This window comes from Pipistrellus hanaki, assembly GCF_964339955.1.
Source record: "Pipistrellus hanaki genome assembly, chromosome: 15".
NCBI classification, from domain to species: domain Eukaryota; kingdom Metazoa; phylum Chordata; class Mammalia; order Chiroptera; family Vespertilionidae; genus Pipistrellus; species Pipistrellus hanaki.
Window position 1 is genome coordinate 46,731,752 of NC_140517.1, and position 19,551 is coordinate 46,751,302.

The window sequence follows — 19,551 nt, forward strand, 5'->3', positions numbered from 1 at the left end:
GCATCGTCCCCTCTAACCCCATCCTGGCCAGGACACTGGGCTGCATCACTGCAGGGAGCTGCAGAAGTGGGGCTAGTCCTGCAGACCAGAGAGGTAGTTCCCATCACCACTCAGACACTGTGCCCCCCACGGCCCCTGATTCCATACCCTCCTGCCCTGGAGACCCGGACAGGACCCGGGAGGGCAGAGAAGAGACATCGGGGCTCCCTACTCCTCTCTGCCCCAAATTCTGGTGCATCCTCAGGCAAAAGCAGTGACTCCTGAGGTGAGGGATTGGGCTTGGGGTGAATGAACGAGGCTCTGGGCAAATCATGGGGTTTGGTAGGCGCTAGGGGCTGGGGTAGGGGCTAGGGTAAGAACTTTAGTCAGCTATCACCCTTATCCTTCCCTCCTCCCCCCCCCCCCCCCCATGCTACTTTTATTTTCTGCTTTTGACAGCAGCTAGGCAGGGGATCAAGTTACCAAATCAGCATTTTTTTGCAAAGGTCAGGTGTGTGAGCAGGTGCGGGCTGGGGTGGGGGGGTGGAGGGCCGGATGGATAGGGGAGAGTATGGCAGGAGACCCTGGAATAGAGACCGTGAGAGGCGGGTGGCGGCCTGGGGCCAGGAGTAGTAACAGGATGGCCCAGACTCCATCAGGCCCTGAAATTGGATGCCGTCACTCCGTCATGGCTGTCCCCAGGCCGCAGCAGAGTATGCGGGGGATTCTCCCCCATGCAGGGACGGGAGGGGGGGAAGAAGGCGGGAGGTGTGCTTCTGAAGGCACAATGAGGACTCCGCTAAGAGACACTAACCTCGCAAACAGACCAGTGCAAGCGGACTTGATTTCTGGCCACAGGCATCAGTTTGGGGCAGGCCGATGCCTGCCTGCCTCTTTAGATCAGTTCCCCACCCTTTCTCCCTCCCAAACCATCCTTCCCCGGTCCTCAAGGTGCAACATTTCTGAAAGCTCCAAACTCCCACCTGTCATCCTCTGCGCCCCTTCCTAACTCTCCCTTTCCCGCTCCCCGAAGCCCCGGGATTGGGGGACTTCTAGGATATTGTTCCTTCTCCCCACTCCCATGGGTTCCAAATCCAGAAAAGGTCTCCCGGATACTAAGCTGACCACGATCCTTGGTCCCCCGAGGTCCTTCAAACACCTTGCCCCCCCGCCCCCCCAAAAAAAGATCGTTACTGAGGGGGAATCCCTCCGCTGTAATTTTTGAGTCCCCGACTCCCAAGTCTCCCGCCTCCACAACTAGGATTTGGGCTGCCTCACCGCCCCGTTCCCTGAGCCTTCTACCCCTCTCTGTACTCACCCCAAGTCGAGGCGGGGCGGGGATGGGGGAATCCGGGGCGGCGGTGGGGGGAGGGGTGACCCAGCTCCGGGCAGCAAAAGGCTGCGTAGGGGGAGTGACATCATCGCCGGAGGAGGGGCAGCGCAGCGCCCCCAACCCAGGGGCTTCATGCCCCGCCTTTATGAGGTGCCAGAACCCCAGAGGAGAGAGGAGGAGCAGGAGATGAATTCTGCGGGGACAATATCCCCTCCCCTTAGAATAAGAATCGGAAAACTACGATTTCATCCGATCCCCCCATTGCCACCTGTCGCTGCCGCCGCGACCTGTCGCCTCCCACGCGTGTTGTGTCTGCGCCCGCCCCCAAGGCCGTGAACACAGCCCGAACTACAACGCCCGTGATGCTCCGCGACGTCGGGAGCTTTTGGCAAGCGGCAGTGTAGGCGCAGGGCTTCATGGGATTCGTAGTACATGGCACCCACACCAGGGTGAGCCCCGACGAAAAGGAGCGATACTTTTATTATCCTTCCTTTTCCTCAACTACAGACAGCCAGGCACTCGTGTTTACCTCCAAAAACAACACACTTAAATGAAAGTAAGTAGTTTCATGGAAATAGCGAATTTTTATTGAGTAGTGGGACCTCGGCTGTCGCCCAGTGCGCATGCGTCTAACTCGGACGCCCTCCGGAGAACTGCGCCTGCGTGAGCGCACCGCCCGGCGGCCCAGCGCCGCGAGGCCGGGCGCGCGCCAGCCCCACGCGGGCGCCGTTCCTCACGCTCCCGCGGTCGAAGACAGCCACGTAGCTGCGCAGGAAGACGTCGCCGAGGATCCAGAGGGGCCCGAGCGGCGGGGGCACGTCCAGGCCCTGGAAGCCGAGCAAGCAGAGGCGGGCGCCACCGCGAGCAACCTGCAAGGTGACCAGCCGGGCCGCCGGGCGTCACGCCCTCCGAGCCCGCTTCTCCCCCGGAAGCCGAAGCTTCGCCCCGGCCTCTTCTCCCCTCCACCCTCCCCCCCGCCCCCCGGGCTCAGCCAAGATTCCTCCGGCCCCTCTTCGCCCCTGTGAGGGCGAGGGCTCACTCCCAGCTCCACCTTCTGAGCCCCCCCCCCCGGCCCCCCTTACGCGTCACCCTGACGTCACTCTACCTGGATGACGTAGTCCTGGGCGGTGAGGTTGAACCAGACGCCCCCGAGGTTGAAGGACACCGGAGGGAGCTTCGAGATGATCGCGCACTCGATGATGTACTGCGAGGGAAGGGCGACAAGCGGGGATGAGGGCTTCCTGCTCTGCTCCAGTTCCTCCCGTGGCTCCCCGGCGCCAGACGTTACCGGGCAGCTAGGTATCTGGACCTGTGAGGCGGACCCTGCCGCCTCCTCTAGCCTCCACATTTCTCCTTTCACCCTGTGTGATGGTCGCCACATCCCCTGGCCTCCTGTGTGATCAGACCTTCTTTTCCTCTAATTGTCGATCAGAAACTGGTGGCCCTTACCCAGCCGGTGTGGCTCAGTGGTTAAGCGCCAACCCATTCACCCTCTATTCCGGGTCAGGGCACATGCCTGGGTTGCGCGCTTGATCCCCAGTAGGGGGCGTGGAGGAGGCAGTCGATCTTGCCCTCTCATCAATGTTTCTCTCTCTCCCTCAACCTTCCACTCTCTCTAAAGTCCATAGAAAGACATTTAAGAAAAAAACCTGGTAGCCCGTGTTGGAGTGCCCAGGTGTATTTAATTCGTCTTACACTGGGTCTAAAATGTTTTTTGAAAGATTTGTAAAAAATATTCGTTTCAGAGAGGAAATGAGAGGGAGAGAGAGAGAGAGAGAGAGCGAAACATCAATGATGAGAATCATTGATTGGCTGCCTCCTGCATGCCCCCTGCTGAGGATCCAGCCCTCGCCATGACCAGGAATGGAACTGTGGTCTTTGCTCAACCACTGAGCCACATGGGCCAGGCTAAAAAAAAAAATTCATTACCACCTGTATGCCATGGCGGTCCAGGTTGTGTCCTGTGGAGCCTGTTGCTGTGCAACCTTATACAAGTTACTTACCCTCTCTGTGCTCAGTTCCCTATCTGAACATATAGATGGTGAGACTGCTCACCTTGTGTGACAAAGAAATGAGTTAGCTGGGGAAAATGCCTGACACGTAGTAAGTGCTATTAATTATTCACAAACCATTGACTTTCCAGAAAACCCCCCCGAGATTCCTGGTGTCTCCAACAAGCCAGCGCTCTGGCTTTCCCCAAACAGCAAACTAGGCTGCAGCTGAGTCGTCGAGAAACACCCTTTTAGATTGATGGGGTGTGCCTTCTCCAGTTTACCTCCATTTCCACCACTCCCAGGGTCCTGACAATACAATATCAGACTATTATTAGCAACCCAAAAAGTTTATCTTCCTGAAAAACCAATAGGAATGACCCTGTTGGGAAGACAGGAAATGATGAGAACAGGTTGATGAAACCATCGACAGCCGAGACCGGTTTGGCTCAATGGATATATGTCGGCTTGGGGACTGAAGGGTCCCGGGTTCGATTCCGGTCAAGGGCATGTACCTTTGTTGCGGGCACATCCCCAGTAGGGGGTGTGCAAGAGGCAGCTGATCGATGACTCTCATCGATGTTTCTAACTCTCTCTCTCTCTCCATTCCTCTCTGTACAAAATCAATAAAATATATTTTTTAAAAAGAAAGAAAGAAAGAAACCATCGACAGGCATCAAGGCACAGTTCCAAGCACCTGAAGTGGATGTATCGATTCAGTCCTCACCTCCCACTGAGAAGTGGGAATTAGTAACCCAGTTTTAAAATATACTTATTGATTGGTTTCAGAGAGGAAGGGAGAAGGAGAGAGAGAGAGAGAAACATCTATGATGAGAATCACTGGTCAGCTGCCTCCTGCACACCCCCCACTGGGCATCGAGCCCCCAACCCAAGCATGTGCCCTTGGCTGGAATCGAACCTGGGACCCTTCCGTCCACAGGCCGACGCTCTATCCTCTGAGCCAAGCCCGCTGGGGCAGTGACCCCATTTTAAAGATTGGTAAACTGAGGCCAGGGACTGTTAAGTGGCCTGTCCAAGATCACGCATCCAGCCAGGAAGCAGCAGAGCTGGATTCCACCCTGGGCAACGCACAGTCACAACCTCCGGGACCTCCCGGCTCCTTTAGCTCATTCCCGGCCGGCAGACGTCCTAGGCATTGACCGTGAACCTCAGCAGCTGAGTTTTATCCACCCTCTCTGAAGCGCCAGAGAGCACAGGGACGGAGACACAGAAATTCAGACCCGGGAGGACCGGGCACTGCAGGGCCGGAGGTGGAAGTGGGGTCAGCTCTTGGGTTGCACCGAACCCCACTCGATGCTGGAAACACCCTTTGTGTGGCTTCTGGGAGCCTGCCCCCTCCAGGCGCTCCCTGCCTCCGGCTGCTCCTGTCCTGTCCCCACTTCCACTCCATGGGCTTGTTCCCCGAGGATGTTCCTGGAACCCCTTCTGTCCCCGGAGGGCTGGCCTTTCCATGGCTGTGATTACTGTCTGAGGGCTGGTGGTCCCTACTGTGATGCCTGAGCTTCCCGCCCCCGACATCCCCGGGTCCCCAGCCTCCCTCCATCCAGCCCTCAGCAGACCTCTGACGTCATCTCCATCCACTGAGTCACTGCAGACACGTGGGCGGTGTCCTTGCTTCCCCCCACGTCCCCCGCCTGTCTGTCACAGCGCCCGGGCCTTCTGCCCGAGCCCCCAATCCTCACCTCTGGGCCCCAGCATCCTGTTCAGCTTCTGCCAGGAAACCCCTGTCAGCCGCCCCAGCCTGCCCCTTACCAGACTCCCGGTCCTCACCTTCCCCAGCAGAGGGAATCCCCCGATGGCTCTGTGCAGGGCCCGGATCTCCTCCGGGGGCCCCGTGATGAGAGATGTGCCCGTGTCCAGAATGGCAGGACAGCCCTGGGCACACAGCGTCAGCCCTTGGCCCACCTTCACGCTGTGATTTAGAAGGGGCAGCCATTAGAGCCAGTGTCCGAGGACACTCCCAGCCCCTCCTCCCTCAGACCCAGGGGTCCAGGCCCCCAGCCCCTCCTCCCTCAGACCCAGGGGTCCAGGCCCCCAGCCCCTCCTCCCTCAGACCCAGGGGTCCAGGCCCCCAGCCCCTCCTCCCTCAGACCCAGGGGTCCAGGCCCCCAGCCCCTCCTCCCTCAGACCCAGGAGACCAGGCCCCCAGCCCTCCTCCCTCAGACCCAGGAGTCCAGGCCCCCAGCCCCTCCTCTCTCAGACCCAGGGGTCCAGGCCCCCAGCCCCCTCCTCCCTCAGACCCAGGGGTCCAGGCCCCCAGCCCCTCCTCCCTCAGACCCAGGAGACCAGGCCCCCAGCCCTCCTCCCTCAGACCCAGGAGTCCAGGCCCCCAGCCCCTCCTCCCTCAGACCCAGGGGTCCAGCCACCAGCCCCTCCTCCCTCAGACCCAGGGGTCCAAGCCCCCAGCCCCTCCTCCCTCAGACCCAGGGGTCCAGCCACCAGCCCCTCCTCCCTCAGACCCAGGGGTCCAGGCCCCCAGCCCTCCTCCCTCAGACCCAGGGGTCCAGGCCCCCAGTCCCTCCTCCCTCAGACCCAGGAGACCAGGCCCCCAGCCCTCCTCCCTCAGACCCAGGAGTCCAGGCCCCCAGCCCCTCCTCCCTCAGACCCAGGGGTCCAGCCACCAGCTCCCCTCCTGCCAGGACACTGGAGATTGATCTTAGCACCCTCCCCACACACACACAACACCCACCCCTGCCAACCAGAAGGCCAGGCCCCTCACCCCTCCATGTGGACCTGCCAGTAGGCAGGGACGGTGACGGGCACGTAGGTGAGGGGTGGGACGTAGTGTGCTGGGTCCGAGCCGCCCAGAACCAGCTCGCCTCCCTCAGCCGCCTCCGGGTCCCTGCAGAGAGAAGGGTGCTGCAGTGCCCCAGGGTTTGCCCCCCGGGTGGCCGAGGAAGGGACTTCCTGCCAGCTCAGGCTGGGGCAGTGCGAGGCAGGCAGGGCCCATGTGGGACTGACGTGCAGACAGGCAGCGTCTCCTGGCGGTGAGGACTCTGGTCTTGCAGGCTGTCTGGGTGGGGGCGGGACTTCCTGGTTTGGCTGTGGGAGGTAGAACTTTTGGGGTCAATTTTAATGAGTTTAGTTGAGCTAAAACTGACCTCCAATGTCCCTTTGGGGGAGGGGGGTGCGGGTTTAAGAGGAGCATTGGGGCCGAAACCAGTTTGGCTCAGTGGATAGAGCGTCAGCCTGCGGACTGAAGGGTCCCGGGTTTGATTCCAGTCAAGGGCATGCACCTTGGTTGCGGGCACATCCCCAGTGGGGGGTGTGCAGGAGGCAGCTGATGGATGACTCATCGATGTTTTGTGTGTGTGTGTGTGTGTGTGTTGTTTTTTTTAATATATTTTATTGATTTTGTACAGAGAGGAAGGGAGAAAGAGAGTTAGAAACATCTATGAGAGAGACACATCCATCAGCCACCTCCTGCACACCCCCTACTGGGGATGTGCCCGCAACCAAGGTACATGCCCCTGACCGGAATCAAACCCGGGACCCTTCAGTCCCCAAGCCGACGCTCTATCCATTGAGCCAAACCGGTTTCGGCTCATCGATGTTTTTAATTATCTCTCTCTCCCTTCCTCTCTGTAAAAAAATCAATAAAATATATTTTTTTTAAAAAAGAAAGAAAAAAAAAAAAGAGGAGCATTGGGGTTTCTGACCTGACTCTGGAAGGCGTATGTGACTGCGTTAGAGTGGGTGCCTCCTAGTGGATGGGGAGACAATTTGAATTCCATGTCTTGCAGTTCAGAGGCCATAGCTTTCCTGAGGCGGCTGGGCGTGATGGCAGTGGGGGGCGGGACTTCCTGGAGGTGTGGGAGGGCAGGATCCACTTAGAGGTGGGCGACTCCTCAGTAGGTTAGGGCCAGAATCACTGAAAGGGCCCAGGAGGCTCTGAGATGGGCCCGGGCAAGAAGGTGGAGACCCCCTGGACCCTCTGAGCATAAAGCCGAGCTTCCTAAAAGGTGAGTGGCCCTGGCTGGTTTGGCTCAGTGGATAGAGCGTCGGCCTGCGGACTGAAGGGTCCCGGGTTCAATTCCGGTCAAGGGCACACGCCCAGGTTGCGGGCTCCATCCCCAGTGGGGACTGTGCAGGAGGCAGCCAGTCAATGATTCTCATTGTGGATGTTTCTGTCTCTCCCTCTTCCTTTCTCTCTCAAGAAAAACTTATTTTAGAGAATGGACAATTCCTGGCTTCTGGGGTGTGCTCTTCAATGGAAGGCGGGCTTTTAAAATATATATATACTTTATTGATTTTTTACAGAGAGGAAGAGAGAGGGAATAGTTAATCAGCTGCCTCCTGCACACCCCCTATTGGGGATGTGCCCGCAACCAAGGCACACGCCCTGGACCGGAATCGAACCTGGACCTTTCAGTCTGCAGACCGACGCTCTATCCACTGAGCCAAACCGGTTTTGGCTGAAGAGGGATTCTTCACTTGAGAACTGACTGGGTGGGGCATGGAATTTTCCGAGTCGGAAACACGGAGCTTTTTAACTGACGGCGCGTTTCTCTAGTGCATTTTTGGGTATTGCCTCTCGAGTGGGACTTATCGGCAGGGGTCAGGTGTGTCTTCCTGTGTTGGGTGGAGAGGGCTCAGGGACTTCCTGAGTGAGGGCTGGGACTCCCTGAGGGTGGCCGGCTGCCTCCGGGGGGCCGGCCTCGGGCCGGCAGACCCGCCGCCTTACCTGTTGAGGTAGAAGGAGAAGACGGGCTGGTCCAGCAGGCCTTCGTCCACCAGCGCGTCCAGCGGGGGCCGGACTCCCCCCACGGACAGAACGGGGAAACCGAGGCCCAGGATCCCGTCGAAGCGGGCGAACACGAAGACCAGGCTGGGCTCCCACAGCGCCTCCCCGAAAACCACGGACGCGTTCCCGATCCCCCCGATCTGGGGGAGAGCCAGACGGGGATGTTATTTCCGGGAGGCATTTCCCACAGGGTCCCGAGTGGCCCCCAGCTGAGGTCTGGCTCTGGGAACGTCTGGAAACAACTCCAGCTGCCAGGGAAGCTTCACCCCCCCCACCCCATACCCCCCTACACCCCCACCTAAGGACCCCCAGCCCTTTACCCAGGAAGCCCTGCCATCTCCCCAGGAAGCTCCTCCCTCTCAAGCCCCTCCCTAAGCCAGATCGTCTTCGACATCGGGGTTCTCCCAGGTTCAAGGTCAAGGTCACCTACAGTCAGCTTGTCCTCGCTCAGGATGCCGCTGAGCCGCCCAGACCCGTACTGGATGGCGAAGGTGGTCCCGTTTGGCCTGAAGGAGCTGGAGGCTTTGGGGTTGAAGCGGTGGTGGAACCCTGGGTCAGGAGGTGGGGGGGGGGGTCTGTCACCAGGGGAGCAGTCTCCCCTGCCAGGGCGGGTCAGGAGAGAAGGGGGCCTCAAACCCCGTGGGAAGCTAAGGCCCAGCCCCCTTCTCCCCCGGACCCCACTCAGCCTTATCCCCCCCCCCACGAAAGCTCACAGCAGGGCAGACTGAAGAAGTTGCATCTCCTGGACGGCACCCAGAGGTTGGAGGAGCCGGTGTCAAAGACGACAGAGAAGTTCTGTGGGGGCGTCCCCAGCCCGATCTTCCCGTAATACTGGGCCTGAGGGCGAAGGAGAAGGAGGAGGGAGAGAGGGTGGGCGGAGACCTTGGCCTTGGGGCCGGAGCGGGGCTGTGTGTGGGGCGGGCACTCACGTTCATGTAGTTGGAGAGAGGCACAAAGGCGGACCTGCCCCCCGGGGGTGGGGCCCCCAGCCCGAGGGCCTCTCCTGAGCTCCCCCATCCCCTCAGTGGGCTCGGGGTCCCGCTTCCGGTGTAGACTCGGCGAAGGGGGATCCTGTGGGGAGGAGGGTACGGACGGCTAGGAAGGTGCCCTTCCCATAGACCGGCGATCAGCCTTTACCAGATCCTCTGTAATAAAAGCCGCCTATGCTAAGTGTCCGGTTGGCTGGTTGCCCATTCAACCAATCAAAGCATCATATGCTAATGATATGCAAAGGCCATTCAACCGCTTGCTGTGAGTGCATTGACCACCAGGGGCAGACAATCGCACCAGTAGGTTAGCTTTCTGCCGGGGTCCAACCCATGAGGTCTGAGCAGGATGGGCCGGACACACCCTGAAGCCCTCCCACAGTCCCTTCCTGGGTGGCCACCTCCCGTGTCCCTCCCCAGCCCTGATGGTGCTCCAGTGGGGTCCCTCGGCCTAGCCTGCACCCTCACAATCCGGGACCCCTCGGGGGATGTCTGCTGGTTTAGGTCCAATCCCCAGGATCTGACCTAAACCGGCAGTCGGACATTTTCTCTCACAATCCAGGACTGCTGGCTCCTAACTGCTTGCCTGCCTGCTGGCCTGGTCGCCCCCAACTGCCCTTCCCTGCCCACCTGGTTGCCCTTTGCTGTCCCTCCCCCCCCCGGTCAGCCTGGTTGCCCCCAACTGCCCTCCCTGCCGGCCTGGTTGCCCCTCACAGCCCCCCCTGCTGGCCTGTTTGCCCCTTAGTGCCCCCGGCCAGCCTGGTCGCCTCTCACTGCCCCCCCCCCTGCTGGCCTGGTTGCCCCCTAGTGCCCCCACTGCCAGCCTGGTCGCCTCTCACTGCCCACCCCTGCCGGCCTGGTTGCCCCTCAGTGCCCCCACACCAGCCTGGTTGCCTCACGCAGCCTGCTGTTCAGTCATTACTGTGAGGGCGTCCTGATCAATTTGCACATTACCCATATATATCCAACAACCTGATGTGAAATGTAAAATTGTCAGAGCTCTAGAAAGAAGTAAAGTGTTTAACTAGCCCGGCCGGTGTGGCTCAGTTGGTTGATCATCGGACCATGCACCAGAAAGTTGCCGGTTCGATTCCCGGTCGGGGCGCAATGCCCGGGTTGCAGGCTTGATCCCTGGGAGGGGGTGTGCAGGAGGCAGCAGATGGATGTCCTGCTCTCACATCCATGTTTCTCTCTCTTCCTCTCTCCCCTCCCGTCCTCTCTCTCTTAAATCAGTACAAGTACGTTTAAAAGCTCCGAGCGCTCAGCTTCTGATGGAGCAGACCTGGGAGGGAGCCTGAGAAGTTCCCAGCAGGGGCTGCTGTCCGCAGACTTGGGGGATGACCATGGCCATGATCTCTTAGGCAGCACAGGCAGGTGAGCCAACCCCGGGTGCAGGGATAGTTCTTTTTTTGTCTTTTTAATATATTTTATTGAGTTTTTTTTTTTTTAATGTGTTTTCATTATTTTTTTTTGTGCATAACTTATTGTCATTTTTTAAAATATATTTTTATTGATTTTGTACAGAGAGGAAGGGAGAGAGATAGAGAGTTAGAAACATCGATGAGAGAGAGTCATCAATCAGCTGCCTCTTGCACACCCCCTACTGGGGATATGCCCGCAACCAAGGTACATGCCCTTGACCAGAATCGAACCCGGGACCCTTCAGTCCCCAAGCCGACGCTCTATCCATTGAGCCAAACCGGTCCCGACTATTTTATTGAGTTTTTTACAGAGAGGAGGGGAGAGAGAGAAAGAGCCAGAAACATCGACGAGAGAGAAACATCGACCAGCTGCCTCCTGCACACCCCGCACTGGGGATGTGCTCGAAACCAAGGCACATGCCCTTGACCAGAATCGAACCCGGGACCTTTCGGTCCGCAGGCCGACGCTCTATCCACTGAGCCGAACCGGTTTCGGCAGGGATAGTTCTTGTACCTGCCTGGCGTCACTCCTGGAGCCCTGCCACACTCACTGCTTTGATCCCCTCCACCCCCACCCAGCCCACCCATCCCGTGAGCGCCTGACCTGGTCCTTGAGAGGCTCGGAATGTGAAGTGGGGAAAGGGCTCCTGGAACAGTGTCCCCCTCTTCCCCCTTCCCCGCCCGGAGTTTCAGCGGGTGGGGAGGAAGGAGAGATCGGGGTGGCCCTGGCTCTATGCGGGGATCATTGGGGTCCCCCAAACCGGACTGACTGAGACCCAAACAGTCTGGAAGATGCGAATCGGGGGAGGAGGAGCCGTTTACATGGCCCGGACCTGGGTCCCTGTCCCTGTGGGGAGGAGACCCCGGGACCAGCTCAGCAGATGCTCCCAGACCCAGGAAGGGAGGGGAGGGGAGGGCCCCAGTCAAGGGTTTCGGGGCTGGAGGATCTTGGATTAAAAGTGCTGGGGGAGCCGAAACCGGTTTGGCTCCGTGGATAGAGCGTCGGCCTTCGGACTGAAAGGTCCCAGGTTCGATTCCGGTCAAGGGCATGTACCTTGGTTGCGGGCACATCCCCAGTAGGAGGTGTGCAGGAGGCAGCTGATCGATGTTTCTCTCTCATCGATGTTTCTAACTCTCTATCTCTTGAAATATGGTAGCAATCATTCTTGGGTAAAAACTGCTGTTTGAATTTTAAACCTACTATTCTGCCTTCGACCTTCACTTACCTGCTTTGTTCATCTCGCGATGGGCTTAGGGAGGATGAGATCAAATTCTAAGCAAGGTTACAGGCAGAACTTCCTCTTTTTAAATTTTTTTTTATTAAAGAGCCAGCCCTGTGTGCACTTAGTGGTTATCTCGATGCTGGCCTTGAAAACAATACAGTTCTATCCAATTGAAAAAGCGCACCTGGCATGGGATTGAGATTGTGGGCATATCTGGTCTCTGGCCTGCAAGGTCAGACAGCTAAGTTTATCTTCATCATCCTTCAAACGGGCTAAAGCAAACCAGAAAGCAACATTTTATCTGGGAAGAACAGCAGAAAGTTCCAAACAACAGTTTGTTGCAGAATGGGGGTTTTCCTTCTCAGAACCTTTAAAAAGAACTACCTGCCCCGGAAGCAGGGCAGTCGTGTGGAGTCCACCTGCATGTGGTGCTCTTGCGGCTGTCCTGGCCAGATATTTCAATAAATCCTTGCCTGCTTTTTTTTTTTTTTAATTAATCATCAGCCTCCGGTGGTCTTATTTTGAACCCAGGATTCCACCCCACAACATCTCTCTCCCTTCCTCTCTGTAAAAAAAATCAAATATATTTTTAAAAAGGACTGGGGTCTGCCCTGGTGGGTGTGGCTCAGTGGTTAGGGCGTGGGCCTGCGCACTGCGGGGTCCTGGGTTTCATTGCCGGTCAAGGGCAGTACCTGGGTCGCAGGTTCATCCTGGTTCCCAGTCAGGGCGCCTGCAGGAGGCAACCCATGGATGTGTCTCTCTCCCATCGATGTGTCTCTCTCCCTCCCCTTCCTCCCTTCCATTCTCTCTGAAAAGAAAAAATCCCTGGGGTCTTCGGACATGGCAGGGTGGAGCCGCTGGGTGAGGACCCGGTTTGGAGCCCCTGGAAGTGGTCAGAGTCTGGGGCGCCAGGGTGGACAGTCCCTGGAGGGGAAGGAGGGGAGGGTCCGTCCCAGGTTTGGGGGTGGGGGTCCCCAGTACCGGATCAGCGCGGCGCCGGCGGGCCCGGCGGGCAGCAGGGGCGGCAGCAGCAGCAGCAGCAGCAGCGGAGGCGGCGGCAGTGACATCTCTGGGTTCCGGGTGTGGCCCGGCCCGCCAGCTCCCTTTTCTCTCCCCCGAGGCCCCGCCCTGCAAACCACCCCCCGCGGGTTTGGAGGTGACCTCGGCCTGCGTCCCCCGGGAAGGGGGGGCTGGCTCGGAGGAAGCGGGGTGTTTCGGGCGGATGTGCGGAGTATGTGGGGAGTCTGCAGAAGCGTTATCCGGGGTCACTGTCGCTCCTCACTCCCAGCTCCGGGGCCGGTGATGGCGGGTCCTCGGCGCCCCCAGCCCCGTCTGTTAGCCACTCTGGCTTTAACATGTGATTCCACTTCCTCCTTCTTAGACTCATTAACCACAAGGGTGTTCCTGAGCAAGCGAAGGGGTGGGTGAGGTGCTGATGGAAGGGCGGGGGGAAGGGAGAGAGGACCAGACCAGGCTTCCTCCTTCCCCTGTCAGGTGTGACCTCGAGAGGGTCAGACCCCCCCCCACACACACACACACTGTGTTTTATTGGGAAAATAACTGAAACACAAATAAAAATCGCCCATAGCCGCACCACCAACCAAAAAAAAAAAAAAAAAGCATTGTCCTGGCCGGGTAGCTCATTGGTTAGCGCAGAGGTCAGCATATTTATTAGTCAACAGAGCCAAATATCCATGGGACAATGATTGAAATTTCTTTGGAGAGCCAGATTTTTTAAACTTCAATTTCTTCTCACGCCACTTCTTCAAAATAAACTTGCCCAGGCCATGGTATTTTGTGGAAGAGCCACACTCAAGGGGCCAAAGAGCTGCATGTGGCTCAAGAGCCATAGTTTGCCGGCCACGGGGTTAGAGCAACCCCCCCCACACACACACACTCAGCCAAGGATAAGAGTTCAATTCCTGGTCAGGGCACATACAAGAAGCAACCCGCCCTGGGCGGTGTGGCCCCATGGCTGGGCGTCACCCCGTGTGCTCTGGAAGGTTGTGGGTTCGATTCCTGGTCCAGGTACATGCCCGGGTTTCGGGCTCGATCCCCGGGACAGAGGCATGCAGGAGGCAGCTGATACATGTTTTGCTCTCGAGTGGATATTTCTCTCTTACTCTCCCTTCCTCTCTCTCTAGAAGTCAATGTTTTTTTATATTGATTTTTTTACAGAGAGGAAGGAAGAGGGATAGAGAGTCAGAAACATTGATGAGAGAGAAACATCGACCAGCTGCCTCCTGCACACCCCCTACCGGAGATGTGCCCACAACCAATGTACATGCCCTTGCCTGGAATCGAACCTGGGACCTTTCAGTCCCCAGACCGATGCTCTACCACTGAGCCAAACCGGCTTCGGCCAGAAAAAAAAAGTTTTATAAAAAAACAGAGATGATGGCCAGAAAAACAATAGAATGTACATTATTACAACTCTGCAAATGCTTTTTTTTCATGTACAAGAATTGGAAAACCCTAAAGGAAAGCAGAGGTGGGTGGTGTACAAGTCAGCTAATGCTGTGTAACAAATGACCTCAAAACGGAGTGGTGTAAGACAGAAAGAACCACGTTATGTTTTGTGACCTTCCTGAGTTAGAAATGTGAGAGCAGCCGGGACTGGTTTGGCTCAGTGGATAGAGCGTCGGCCTGCGGACTGAAAGGTCCCAGGTTCGATTCCGGTCAAGGGCATGTACCTTGGTTGAGGGCACATCCCCAGTGGGGGGTGTGCAAGAGGCAGCTGGTCAGTGTTTCTCTCTCATCGACATTTCTAACTGTCTGTCCCTCTCAATTCCTCTCTGTGTAAAATCAATAAAATATATTTAAAAAAAAAAAAAAAAAGAAAAGAAATGTGAGAGCAGCTTGGCCGCGGGGTTGCAGACACATGTTAGCTGAGGCTGCCATCATCCTACGGCTGGAGGATCTGCTTTCGGGATGGTGGGGGCCCCAACTCTTGAACTTGGGTTTTTCTCTGTGTGTGTGTATGTGTGTATGTGCTTAGGTAGCAGCCAAGTCCCTTAAGTGGACCCTGGAGGAAAGGGGTCGCCAAGGATGGAGTTACAACGGTGGGGGTGTCCCAGGCAAAGAGGTAGGTCTAAGATTAAACCCCCCCCCCCAAGTTTCAGAAAGCTTCCTCATCGCAGCGCCCTGAGGAAGGCGGGGCCATTCGGGGAGATCCTAAAGGAACAGAGGCTCAAGGGCTGTACAAATAATGATGCAAGAGAGAGAGGAGGAAATATCGCAAGGCGGAAAGTTTTGAGTGGGGACAGGGGGAGGGAGTCGGGGCCTGAGGGGAGGGTAGGCCCCTACTTACAGCTTGTCCAAACGGGGCCAGGGGTGGGGCAGCAGTGCGGGCCCCTCTGCAGACAGGCTGGGGGCGTCCCTGGGGTCCCCTCTATTTTGTTTTTGCAGCAAAAGAAGAAGTGAGAACAAAGAGAGGAAGGGGTACGGGAGGTGGCGAGAGAAAGTGAAAAAATGGTTTCTCTGAGACAGGAGAGTGAAACCCGTGGGCTGTTTCTGAGTGTCCACTTGACTTCTGCTGTCACACCTCTCAAGTGCCATCACGAGCTCTGCTGGCAGCAAAGGGGCACCGAGAAGGCAGGGAGTTCGTTTGCCCCAGACGAGGACGATCCAGGGGGAAAGAGCAATACTCGATTGTGGCGGTTCACCGGTTCACCGTAGAATCTATGTTTTTGAAGAAGGAAGTGGGGGCGAAGGAAACCGAGAGAAACGATGGGGGGTGGGAGGATCGGAGGTACCAGTGGCATTACAGAAGAGAAAGGCCCTATATGATTTGGTCCCAGTTCCTCTCTCGTCATCTCTTCCCTCTCTGCCTCACACTCCAATTCAGCCACATGGGCCTCTGTGCTGTTCCTCGGACATGCTCCTGCCTCAGGACCTTTGCACAGGCTGATCTGCCTGAGTGTTTTCCCTCCAGAAAACCTTGATCCCTTGCCCGAAGCCAATCCCAGCATGTGAGCCAGGTGGGCGGGATCATCTGGAGATGGCTGAGGGCATTTTCCCAAACCTGAGAAGGATGCATCACTGATTGCTGCCAGACCGCTGAGGGCCTTTCAATCTACATGTTCTTGCCTCCTGCTGGCCAAACACCTGAACCGCTGGAGGTAGTTCCTCCAATCTGACAATGGATTCTGTATACCAAACCTTACCCTTTGATATTTCTCTCCTACTCTCCCTTCCTCTCTCTCTAGAAATCAATTTTTTTTATATTGATTTTTTTACAGAGAGGAAGGGAGAGGGATAGAGAGCTAGAAATATTGATGAGAGAAACATCGACCAGCTGCCTCCACTGGGGATGTGCCCGCAACTAAGGTGCAATGCCCTTGACCAGAATCGAACCTGGGAGCTTTCAGTCCGCAGGCCGACGCTCTATCCACTGAGCAAAACCGGCTAGGGCAGAATATTTTATCTTGATTCTTCAGGATCATCCCACCTGAATTCTGCACTATTCCAACCCCAGCCTGCATTTTCCGAAATGGCCACATGGTGGCAGTGTGGTCCTATTTACACACACACACACACACACACACACACACACACACGCACACGTTTTGTGTTTTTCTTTGCTTTTAAGAGAGCCCTAGTTTAAGACTTCTTCAAACTTTATGAAGCATATTCCCAACAGCTAGATATGTAAAGATCTGTGATTATTCCTTAATCAGTACGAGGAAAATATTTTCTGATAGACTATTTTTACATGAATTCCAGTAATACAGTTACATTTATTCTTCACGTAAATTTCAACACACATTTTTTTGAAAGTCCATTAAAAATTAGTGTGCTCGCTATAAAACTGGTTGACTCTGCACGCAACGTTTGTACATTGGCCCTGATATCTGTGAGCTTTCTTGTAACAATGAAGAGCCAGTCTCTTAATTCAACTGAATTCGCTGCCATCCAACAAGAGTTTTTTTTTTGTTTTGTTTTTTAATATATTTTATTGATTTTTTTACAGAGAAGAAGGGAGAGAGATAGAGAGCTAGAAACGTCGACGAGAGAGAAACATCGACAAGCTGCCTCTTGCACACCCCCTACCGGGGATGTGCCGGCAACCAAGGTACATGCCCTTGACCGGAATCGAACCTGGGACCTTTCAGTCCGCAGGCCGACGCTCTATCCACTGAGCCAAACCGGTTTCGGCCAACAAGAGTTTTTTGTAAAATATATTTTTATTGATTTCAGAGAGGAAGGGAGAGGGAGAGAGAGATAGAAACATCAATGATGAGAGAGAATCACCAATCGCCGCCTCTCGCTCCCCTCTTCCCCCACCCTGGGATTGAGCCCACAATCCAGGCATGTGTCCCTAACCGGAATCGAACCCAGGACCCTTCAGTCCGCAAGCTGACGTTCTATCCACTGAGCCAAAACAGCCAGGGCCCAACAAGTATTTTTTAAGCATCTTCCCCAAGGTAGTAATTTTTCCTTTTAATAATTAATTTTTATTGTTTTGTTTTAAATATATTTTATTATTGATTTTTCACAGAGAGGAAGGGAGAGGGATAGAGAGCTAGAAACATCGATGGGAGAGATACATCGACTAGCTGCCTCCTGCACACTCCCTAATGGGGATGTGCCCGCAACCAAGGTACATGCCCTTGACCGGAATCGAACCTGGGACCCCTCAGTCTGCAGACCGATGCTCCATCCACTGAGCCAAACCGGTTTCGGGTTAATAATTAATTTTTAAATGTTACCTTCCCAGGTTCCTGAGCTGCAATCCTGGAACACATCTGGCTTTAAAAAAATATATATATATATATATATCAGAGGAAGGGAAAGGGAGAGATAGAAACATCAATGATGAGAGAGAATCATCGATTGGCTGGCTGCCTTCTGCACTGCCCCACTGCCACAACCCCCCCCCCACTGGGGATCAAGTTCGCAACCTGGGAATGTGCCCTTGACGGAATGAAACCAGGGACCCTTCAGTTCACAGGCCGATGCTCTAGCCACTGAGCCACACCAGCCAGGGCACATCCAGCTTTGTAAAGCTTCCCTGCTTTGCCCCTGCCCTTCTCACTGCCCACCTCATGGGAAAGGGGCCCCCATCGCCCCTGCCGGAGGAATCTGGGCGGTGTCTTCTGAACACGCTCAGCGGAGGAGACCTGGGTCACCCGTGCTGTCACACGATGGTTTGTGGCCAGGTCGACCTCCACCACCAGACGAGGTGAGCCTTGGGGTGAGGTTCAGACCCGACTCCTTTCTGAGTCATCGGACTTGCTCAGTACGATCCCAAAATTGGATAAGGAATTACTACATTTTTCAATCCACCATTTCATTTAATGGCCCAGAAACCTTGTAAAAGAGGGATTATTCTGTACATTTAAAAAAATATATTTTATTGATTTTTTTTTTTTAATAGAGAGGAAGAGAGAGGGATAAAGAGTTAGAAACAGCCGAAGCCGGTTTGGCTCAGTGGATAAAGCATAGGTCTGCGGACTGAAAGGTCCCAGGTTCAATTCCGGTCAAGGGCATATACTTTGGTTGCGGGCACACCCCCGGTGGGGGGTGTGCAGGAGGCAGCTGGTCGATGTATCTCTCTCATCGATGTTTCTAGCTCTCTATCCCTCTCCTTTCCTCTCTGTAAAAAAATCAATAAAATATATATTTTTAAAAAAAGACTTAGAAACATCAAACAGGTTAGGGCTGTATGTTTATTTATTTTATTGATTTCAGAAAGGAAAGGAGAGGGAGAGAGAGATAAAAAAAAACATCGATGGCCGAGACCGGTTTGGCTCAATGGATAGAGCGTCGGCTTGGGGACTGAAGGGTCCCGGGTTCGATTCCGGTCAAGGGCATGTACCTTGGTTGCGGGCATATCCCCAGTGGGGGGTGTGCAAGAGGCAGCTGATCAATGACTCTCTCTCATCGATGTTTCTAATTCTCTATCTCTCTCCCTTCCTCTCTGTACAAAATCAATAAAATATATTTAAAAAACAAAAACAAAAACAAAAAAACATCGATGATGAGAGAGGATCATTGATCAGCTGCCTCCTGCCCCCCACCCCTGGGGACGGAGCCGACCACCCAGGCACGTGTCCCTGAGCGGGATAGAACCGGAGGCTCTTCATTGCGCAGGCGGATGCTCGATCCGCCCGGCTAGGGCTCCAGCGGTATTGTTTCAGGGTCACGGTCTCCGCTGATGGGTCAGTGTCAGGGGTGATTAGTATCCAGCTGGTCCCGGTGCTGCTGGCCTGGTTTTGCTGCTTTTTGCTTTTCAGGGGCTTGGAGCTGAGATACAACTGAGGCCTAGATGTTATCTCCAGCGAGGAAAGCTCAGGGGGCGAGGGGGTCAAAACCGCACAGCCAAGCCGAAACCGGTTTGGCTCAGTGGATAGAGCGTCAGCCTGCGGACTGAAGGGTCCCGGGTTCGATTCCGGTCAAGGGCACATACCTTGGTTGCGGGCACATCCCCAGTAAGGGTTGTGCAAAAGGCAGCTGATAGATGGTTCTCTCTTATTGATGTTTCTAACTCTCTATCCCTCTCTCTTCCTCTCTGTAAAAAATCAATAAAATATATTAAAAAACAACAACAACAACAAACTGCCTGGCCAAGGATGTGTCAGGGGAGGAGACGCCACCCTGGGGCCGGGTTCAGCACCAGTTTTGCCCATTGCTAGGCACCCAAGGCTTCTGGCCCTGGTGACCTGTTTCTGGCTGTAATTTGTTCTACCAGCTTGTTCAGTTGTCTGTCTCAGTTTCCTCATCCCACTTGCCATGGAATTTCCCTAGCTTCTTGCTACCCTGCCTCAAAAAGAAATACAGCTAAAACCGGTGTGGCTCAGTGGATAGAGCGCCGGTCTGCGGACTGAAAGGTACCGGGTTTGATTCCGGTC

General features: G+C 55.5%; 1 protein-coding gene across 2 annotated transcripts; it reads right to left on the minus strand.

Moving 5' to 3' along the window:
* Nucleotides 1–430: 430 nt before the first annotated feature.
* Nucleotides 431–13,459, minus strand: NAPSA (napsin A aspartic peptidase). Of its 2 annotated transcripts, XM_084906107.1 has the most exons (10): nucleotides 12,680–12,770; nucleotides 11,883–11,970; nucleotides 8,998–9,139; nucleotides 8,782–8,905; nucleotides 8,499–8,617; nucleotides 8,009–8,208; nucleotides 6,044–6,166; nucleotides 5,095–5,236; nucleotides 2,418–2,516; nucleotides 431–2,181 (listed from the first exon to the last, which is right to left on the minus strand). In XM_084906107.1, the coding sequence occupies exons 3-10, from the start codon at nucleotides 9,001–9,003 to the stop codon at nucleotides 1,942–1,944; spliced, it is 1,053 nt and encodes a 350-aa protein (XP_084762233.1). In that variant the 5' UTR covers nucleotides 9,004–9,139; nucleotides 11,883–11,970; nucleotides 12,680–12,770; the 3' UTR covers nucleotides 431–1,941. The 2 variants fall into 2 exon arrangements, with proteins under 2 accessions (XP_084762233.1, XP_084762232.1); XM_084906106.1 differs by lacking the exon at nucleotides 11,883–11,970 and having other exon boundaries at nucleotides 12,680–13,459.
* Between the last annotated feature and the right edge of the window lie 6,092 nt (nucleotides 13,460–19,551).